This window comes from Salvia splendens, chromosome 9 (genome assembly GCF_004379255.2).
Source record: "Salvia splendens isolate huo1 chromosome 9, SspV2, whole genome shotgun sequence".
Taxonomy (NCBI): Eukaryota; Viridiplantae; Streptophyta; class Magnoliopsida; order Lamiales; family Lamiaceae; genus Salvia; species Salvia splendens.
This window is the reverse complement of record NC_056040.1, coordinates 5,169,242-5,178,244: the sequence shown is the minus strand read 5'-3', so window position 1 is coordinate 5,178,244 and position 9,003 is coordinate 5,169,242. Positions and strand designations below refer to the sequence as shown.

Below are 9,003 nucleotides of genomic sequence, written 5' to 3'. Positions count from 1 at the left end.
AACTTGAAAACTCATCATCAAAATCACAGCCTCTTAACATTCGCGCAAAATGCAGACTTAATTTATCGCGGGGTTACAATGGTCGTGGAAACCACTACTACCGCCAGAACCATGGCAGGAGAAGGGATGGCGAACAAAGTGTAGAGGTGAGAGAGATTAATGCCGATGCGACACCATGGTCATTTCTCGGGTCTCTAACTTGTAGACCATACATTTAAAATTAAGGGGTATCAAATATATAGTATTAAATTATCACATATATAGTTATTGTTATTTTTATTATATATAGCGTAGATATTACTTTATATAAATCTGATTAATACAAGTAAATTAAAGAGATGCACATGTGTTACACTATTATTATGTAAAGATTAATTTGATGTTACGTATAAATCATATTAATATAATACCTATTTCTCATGGCCTTATAAACATTACTATAATTGTTTTTGAAAAAAATTTAAAATATTCATCGGCTCATCGTGGAATGGACAAACAATAGATTTCTTAATCGAATTTTTATAATAAAATGTATTTTTAAATAAATTTCAAAAAGAAAATTCGAATTAGATTTTATGTATGATTAACAATTTGACATGGGCTTGGTATCCAAGCCAGTCTGATTAAATACTTTGAAAACTAGTATAAATTCTAAAGGCCCAAAACTAGGGTTATTCTCATTACTCTTATATGTTCAACTCAGCTCTCTGGTATGCCGCAGTTTTATCTCCCTCTCTCTCTGTTTTGATATTTACCTATTGCATTTCTTCATGGCTAAGGTTAAATTCTTCTAATGTAAATGTCAACTTTCAATTGATTTGTGCTATGTCAGGCTAAAACCTCTGATTTTATGTGTATTCGTTCTAATTTTATTTATGGTTCATATCTGCGATTTTATCTCTTATGCTATAGATAATTTAACTGAAAATGTAAATTAGTTGAGTTAAATGTACAATCAGTTAAATAATGCTGTACTCATTTTGACCAAGGTACTTGGTTAATGACGATAATTCACATAGTAAACTAGACTATACTGATATAAGTTCTTGTTGGCCGTGAAGCATTCCAATTGTTTACCTATCCAAAGATAATGGTGAAATCTTCAACTTTTGGGTTGCTCGATTGGGATGGACGAGAAATAGGATTATCGATTTGGGTTTTTGGTATGGGAGGTATTGGAAAATTCAATATGGTGTGTCAAAAGAAAACCTCGCCATTACTCGGGACCAATGGTCCATTGGTCTAAGTAGTCTTCCCAATACTGCTCTACGATCTTTGGCATTAGCAATACTGCTCTACAATCTTTGGCATTAGCAATATATACTCATCCTCTTATTAAGACGCACACCAAACAACTCTTTTCGGCTTCTTTTCCTTTTGTAGCATTTCGCCCAAAGGGTAGAAGAGAGATAGTGTACCAAGCTGTTCGCAAGATTATTGGATGATTTGTGGCTACATGCTACATTTTGGGGTAAAGTATGAATTTTGTTGAATTTGTGAATGATTTGTGGTTTAAAGACATATACTTGTGGAAGAATTGATTGCATAGTCTAGGCTTGGATGTTGTGAATTCCATTGTTGATGGAATTTTAATTGTTGGATTGTTGCTAAAGATGGGTGATAATTTGTGATTGTGGTTTACTTTGTGCTAAATTGTGGTGGATTGGAATTTTCGGGAGATGTTTTGGTAATTTGCATATTGATAGAGGTTGTTATATTGTGTGGTGAGTAAAAAGTGTGAACTTTGTATTGTTAAAGCAAGTTGTAGTTTGATTTGATGCATCACATGTTTTTTAAGATATGAGATTGTGCTTGAATGTTTGTATTTTGCTTGACTATTGAATATTAAGCACACTTTGCGAGGTAATGCCTATGCTTGTTGTCTATCTATTGTTTGAGATGTGGAAATGGATAGTGAATGGTACTCTATTTTGCATACATATGTGATAAGTGCTATGTTTAGGGACAAGTTTGGGGGAGTACCTTCACTTTGGTAATATGCATTGATGGTAGATGTTTTGGTTACAAATAAGGCCTAATTATATCAAATTTTCTTTGTAGGTGAAAATGGTGCTAAGACCCAAGGATTGTGATGACTGATGTGTATTTGCAGAACAACAAAGAGAGGAAAAGATGGCGGGCACTCACAAAGCCGATTATTGAGTGTCCAAATTCCCATGCCCGGAGGCCCTCACTCAATTAGGGTTGGCACAATGTTTCAACGAGCTTTGTTAGGTGGGCCAACTAACGATGCTCTTCAATGGGGATAATGTCTTCTCCTATAAAGTGCTCACACTAGAGTTTCTCTCCACTTTGGAGGTTATCACGAACCGAACGGGCATTAGAGCTATCAGGTTTCGCAAGAGGAACGACCTGTATGAGATGACCATGGAGGATTTCAAGGGAACGTTGGGTTCACGACGGATGACCATAGAGAGCCGGATGAGTTCGATAGAAATGCATTCTAGAGGGCAATTATTGAGGATGATCCAAAAGGCATGTGCAGGCCACCCATTTGCCCGATCACAACAAGACAGCATGCAGCGGGACGAGCTCTTTCTCTTATGGAGTCTCCTTCACAAGAGGTCGATCATCCTTGCCCATTACATGATCAAGCACCTTGAACGGGCATCCAAGAAGGATAAAGGGACATTATGCAGTGGGGGTGTCATAGGGTCTATTGCACTCCATCTGGGAGTAGACACTGATTACCTCGTCAGGGACATTGGGGAATCCCGTTGGGACCAACACGAGGCAAACTGGAATCAGTTCACTGATTTCAACAACGCACAATGGGCCATCCATGTTCAATATTATCGATTTGTGTTTTGGGTGTTTTTGGTATGGGAGGTATTGGAAAATTCAATATGGTGTCATAAAAAAAACCTTACCATCTCTGGGACCAATGGATTTGGTGTCCTAAGAGCATCATTAACCCCGGCTCGGTTTCAGGCCTCAAGTCCTCTCCACGTCATCATTCCTCTACAGTTGCGGCCATAACTGCTCTAACCCTGCAGGCCACAACCCGGGCCGCAACTAATAAATGACACTATTCACAACTTCGACCTATTTTACGTGTAAAAATTGAAAACGTTGAATAATTATAACACGAGAAATTCATTCTTAATTCAAAAATAATAAATTATAAACTAAAAAACTAAAAATTATAATATAAAAAATGCAAAAAAAAATTAAAAATTAGAAAATTGATGTCGCCCCTCTCCCTCTTCTTCCTCTTCCGAACTGTAAAAATTCAGAAATTGGTGAACAGTAGCGGCCCGAACCCCCTCCAACAGGAAGCTCCATCGCCCGCCAGGCCGGACCTCGGGACCGGCCTGGGCCGGAACTCCGTCGCCTCCAACGCGTGTCTCGGGCCGGGACTCGCGATTTGCGGCCTGACCCCTTGCGTTAACGATGCCCTAAGTAGTCATCCCAAGACTTCTCTACAATCTCTGGCATTCGCAATATATATACTCATCCTCAAAGAGTTGAAGGGAGATAGTGCTGCATTTTGTTCAAAGGTTTTGTGTTGAAGGGAGATAATGCACCAAGCTGTTTGCAAAGGTCCTTTGATCCAAGGATGGAAATAAAAGCTTTAAAGTATTGTAGTTCTAGAATTGATCTTCTTTAAAGTAAGGACGAAATTTGTAAGCTAAAGATGATGTTGTACATTCTGTATGATGAATACGTATAAGAAAAAAGGATGTTGGTATATATCTTTGTGTAAAGTTCCTTGTTAGTTGTAGAAGTTATAATTCTCGAGTTAAAAAACTTGAATTCATGAAAAGGAGGAATAAGAAGACATGGAGTGGGAAGAGGATTGAATTGGGATGACGATGTATTTTGTTGCAAGTTATCCTTTTTTTCAGAAGTTATGCTACTAATTGGTTTGACATTAATTGCATGATGTCCATGTTATGCTACAGAGCCATAATTTTAACTTCTTTTTGGAGGGGGTGGTTGACCAAGAACATAAAAACTCTATTTCTTTTGTTATTCATGTTGTAAATTCAAGTATTCAAATTTTATTAGAAATTAGTGTAATCTGGAAGTTGAACTCAGTAAACCACATGGCTTCTATTGTTTAAAATAAGGTCATCTTATCAAAAGCAGTTGTGTTAATTTTAGGGTCTTTGTTGCTCTTCCATTTTCAGGTCTCATTATTGATCCTTTAGTAGAATAGCGACAAACATCATAGTAGTAGTATTTTTTATGAAGCCATCAGCTGCAAAAATTATTACGGAATTCTTTGGCAGTCTACAAAGATTGGTAGTGTGATTGATAAAAAGAAAGCCTTGAGGAAAAGACTTAAGCATGTGTTTTTGGCTCACATGACTACACGAGAGACTACTTGTTATTTGTAGCCCTTCTGATAAATAAGACAGAGTGCCTAGGCTAGTCAAAGAAACCTTGATGGTGTTTCTCCACATGACCATGCCATCTTTATCAGTATCAAGAGTTCCCAAGAGATCTTTATTTGCAGCAACTAGTTTTTTACAAAGCTCTTATTTTTATATTTTTCTTCATTTTTATCATGGAGTATTATTTGAATGGAGCCATAGGACTGATAAAGAATAAATTAGATGGAATAAAATTCTAAATGATTTTGACCATAAATGTTGTGATCTGTTTTTTCCTTTTAGTTTCTGAGTTACTTGGATTAGAATGAGGCTATGATTGGTCGAAGATATGAACTACGAAGAGCTCCAGCTCCCCCATTTATGTAATGATTTTGATGATGCATTGGGCACCCGACCCCTCTATCGCAATCCAAATCAAAGAAGACCAAGAAAAAGAATGGTGCACCCCAAAATTATCCTAATACTTACCATTTACTGGAAAATGCCCAAACTAAGCTTTCTCTTTCCAATATGTCTGTCACGCTTCACATATTTGGCAACAAAATTATTAATAAAGTCATTTTACATAATAATAATAATAATCCCCACCTCAAATATAAGTATGCATCAACTAATGTGCCCTACTAAAATAAAGGATTTCAACACACAAAAAAGAATTTGAGGATGCGTTGTTACTAACATCAGCTCCAAATTTCTTCTTCTTCTTGATTTCGAGTTCTTCCACAAAATGAGTAGGTCGTCTTCTCGCTGTGAATAAAATATGAAAAAACGACGTGCAATTGTCTTCTCCTTAGTCTAGTGCTATTATTTGCCAAACAACACAAAACGAGGCCGTTGAGACAGTGAGGTAGAAAGAGATAATGGCATTTGTGTAGGCACAGCATCCCACATCATGGATCTATGTGAGTAGCCAGAACCAAACATCCGTTATGATTTGCCTCAAACATTAAATATCCACGATTATTTGATTAATATAGCTAGTGTGCCGCCGCCTTTGTGCTACAGCTACACGGCGGTGGTCCTAGATTTATTTCGACTTATTAAGACCCTCTAACGAATATGGTTTAATTTAGTGGCAACAAAGTAGTAGTTGATAGCATTTACTTCCCCCACTCTTGATTGGTCAATGTGCCTTTCTTCACACCAATTTACATGTGTGCCTGTTGGTTGCTCACGTGCAGGACAACATATTCATTAAACAACTCAAGAAATTAATTTTTATTATTAGACTCTACAGCTGATTGCAAGAGCCATAAATAAAGCCAGAATAAATGAGCACATAAATTGCGCAGCAGTAAAATTTTGTTGAGTTACCTAAATTGATACAACATGATTAATTTAATTAACATTAACAATTGATCGACCAAGAGTGTTGGATTTATGGATTACAAACATATTTATGTAGTAGTAGTAGTAATTAAATATATAATAAATTAAATCTTGACTATTTCCGGGATGTGCACCGGGTAAGTATTGATGCAGTCCTGCCACGGCCCATCCGACGTCGTTTTGATCGTCCTGTTGCATTTCCAAACCGCGCTGTTGCACTTGAACCCGCTCCCGAATGCGATCTGCCACACTCTGTCTCCCTTCTTCATTCTCCCTTTCGCTTCAATATACCCCAATTCATACCACAGCGAAGACGACGACGTATTGCCGAAGCGGTGCAGCGTCATCCTCGACGCCTCCACGTGCTCCGCCGACAGCTGCAGATTCTTCTGCAGCTCGTCGATCACGGCGCGACCGCCGGCGTGGATGCAGAAATGCTCGAACGCCTGCTTGAAATCGGGGATGTAAGGCTTCCACTTCGGATTGAAGATTTTCCGGCCGATTAGCGTGAAAAGGAAGAGGAGCTGCTCGGATGCCGGGAGGACTAATGGCCCGATCGTGGTGATGTTCGATTTAAGTGCCTCCCCAGCAATAACCATTAGGTCTTTGGATAGATTTATCCCGACCTTCCCCTGCGGATCCTCCTGCTCGTACACGCACTTGTACGCCTTGTCGTCCGCGCCCTTGTGCGTGCGGACGACGTGGACGAGCTTATACTTGGCGCGGCTCCGGTCGCGGCGCTTGTTGGATAAGAGGATGGCCGCGCCGCCCATGCGGAAGAGGCAATTGGGGAGGAGCATGGCGCGCTCGGAGCCTTTGTAGTAGTTTGGGGTGATGATTTCCGTGGAAATGACTAGCGCGTTTGAGTTGGGGTGGATTTGGAGGAGATCGCGGGCGAGGTCGATTGAGATCAATCCGGCGCTGCAGCCCATGCCGGAGAGGTTGTAGCTCTTGATGTTGCTGCGGAGCTTGTATTTGTTGACGATCATGGCAGAGAGGGAGGGGGTGGGGGAGAAGAGGCTGCAGTTGACGACCAAAATGTCGATTTGTTTTGGTTTGAGGCCGGTGGATTTCATGAGGGAGTCGATGGAGGAGAAGATGACGGTCTCGGCCTCGCCGCGGGCGGCGTCCATGGTCGGGGTGGGGGGGATGTAGTGGATGGCGGGGGGGAGGCAGGTCTCCTCGCCGAGGCCGGACCGCTCGAGGATGCGCATTTGGAAGTCCACGGATTTGGGGTTGTCTTTGAGGATGAGGCGGGAGTGCTCCATGAAGGTGGAGAACGGGACGCGGCAGGTCACCGGGGGCTTGTAGCACGCGTAGTCAACGAGGTAGATCGAGCGGGGTTTTGACATGAAGTAGACGGTGGCGATGAAGACGGCGAGGAATGAGCAGAAGATGAGGTGGATGGGGTCTATAGCAAAGGAATTCCATCTCGCCGGAGATGACCGGAGGATCTCTACCGCCACTGCGATGGCGGTAGGGATCAGGAGGAAAGCCAAGATATGGTTCACTAGGTATTGATAACCTAGCTTCATGTACTTGAGCAATATGTCTTGCATGGTGATTTAATTTGTTTGTTTGTTTTAGATAAAAAAGAATAAAGTAAAAGAGAAGAGAGCGCGAAAAAAAAGGAGGTGGTGGTGTGAGGGAGGGAGGGAGGGGGATTTAAAAGGTGGAAATATGGAGGGAGTGAGCAATGAATGAAGGCAGGTAGGGGGATTTAATGAAGCACAACGCTCTCTTAGCTGGACTTCTATGTTGCTTTGCTTATACTACTATTTAATTACTCATTTTTATTATTTAATTTTTTTAATTCTGGGTTGTTTGACCCTGTTAATATGTAATACCAACCTGTAAACTGATTTTACATTTAAATATATATATATATATATATATATCTAATATTAGAATTTTGATATCATACTAATGTATGCATGTCAATTAGATATTCAAATTTTGCTTGCTATCTTTATCAAAGGATTGATGAGGTCATTTTCAAACTAACAGATTACTGCTCATGTTTTAGCATTGTAAGTATAAGTTTGGTGATGGATTTGATTCGGAAAGTGGTTAAAAGTTGCAATTACGCAAGACAACTTTTTTTAGGGTTCATGATTTCGTTACAAATAGAATGGAATAATAGTAATGATAAAGTATGTAATTGTTTCATAGAAGAGTTAATTTTTGTCCTAAAATTCGGTATCCTTCTTGAATTAGTGAGTTAATGGTCTGATATTCTCACAATTTGATTAACCGATTTGCGTTTAATTTGTTTATACTTCCGCCCACGTCAGTTTGTGCTATAAGTTACGTTTCTCTGTCATTTTCTTTTATTTTGGAATATATTAGGATAACCTAAAAAGTACTTTCCAGGATGTTTATCCTTAATTTATAATTTAAGCCATCCCACTAATTCATTCCATGGCTGCACATTCAAATGTGCAAATGTCACAGTTTTGTTTCATTCCATAGTTCTATTTGTACAAGAAATAATGAAATAAATTTGATCCAAAAGCTCAACACAAACACTTGCGTCACCTCGGCTCGGACCCAACCCGAGCCTAGATTAAAACTCGACTCCGGCATTTATCTTGTTGAATATTTGGTGATGGACTTTCATTTGGGCTGTCTATTTCTTTAACCCAGGTGATGTTAATTTGGGCTTGGCCCAAAACTAAACCCTATCACTCCAGATGCAGCCACGTGTACTCCCACCCGGATCAAGGCTCTCAGCCGTTGGATAGAGGTGTGTGCTAGTTATGTGAGAAGGTTGGTATCCTTTTCTTTTCACTTTTTCATTCTATCAATCTCTCAGAAGCTTTATCTCTCTCTCTCTCTCTGCTTTCTTCTCCACGATTCTCCGGCAGTGTCTTTGTGATCTCTCACGGTTAGTGTAGTTGATCTTGCTACAGTGCTAGAGAAGGCAACCACTTCGGTTGCTGGTGTGTTGGTGAAAACTAGGGTTTTGTGTGTGAGAGATTCTGTGTGAGTTTGTTCTCGGAGGTTTTAGATCTGGTGTTGAGGAGTCTGTTGGTGCTGGAATCAGGAGTGTGAGGTCAATCACTGATAGATTCAGTCGTGCTCCCTTGGATCGGTTTTCTGGAGAATAGACTTGTTCTATCGGCGGGTGGCTGAGTCGAAGTCTTGTTCTATTCGTTGTTTTCTACTTAGTCTTGATTTACTTGTGTAACTGTTTAAGATCCGAGAGGATCTATCTTTTGTGTTACTAACTTGTTTATTAAGTGTGCAGGCAGAGGAGTTGCAAGAGATTAAGAGGATCTTAATCTTGTTGTAATAGCTAGATTGTAATTAT

General features: G+C 39.9%; 2 protein-coding genes across 5 annotated transcripts; one reads left to right on the top strand and one right to left on the bottom strand.

Annotated features, from left to right (window-relative positions):
- Positions 1-691: 691 nt before the first annotated feature.
- Positions 692-3,020, top strand: LOC121747343. 4 transcript variants are annotated; one of them, XM_042141379.1, is made up of 2 exons: positions 692-710; positions 2,062-3,020. In XM_042141379.1, the coding sequence occupies exon 2, from the start codon at positions 2,251-2,253 to the stop codon at positions 2,998-3,000; it is 750 nt and encodes a 249-aa protein (XP_041997313.1). In that variant the 5' UTR covers positions 692-710; positions 2,062-2,250; the 3' UTR covers positions 3,001-3,020. The 4 variants fall into 4 exon arrangements, with proteins under 4 accessions (XP_041997313.1, XP_041997311.1, XP_041997312.1 ...); XM_042141377.1 differs by lacking the exon at positions 692-710 and adding an exon at positions 730-1,471; XM_042141378.1 differs by lacking the exon at positions 692-710 and adding an exon at positions 730-1,476.
- Positions 3,021-5,680: 2,660 nt separating this feature from the next.
- On the bottom strand, positions 5,681-7,339 carry LOC121746427 (3-ketoacyl-CoA synthase 6-like). The gene has a single exon (XM_042140255.1). It carries the CDS (start codon positions 7,247-7,249, stop codon positions 5,795-5,797), a length of 1,455 nt encoding a protein of 484 aa, XP_041996189.1. The 5' UTR covers positions 7,250-7,339; the 3' UTR covers positions 5,681-5,794.
- Positions 7,340-9,003: the final 1,664 nt, after the last annotated feature.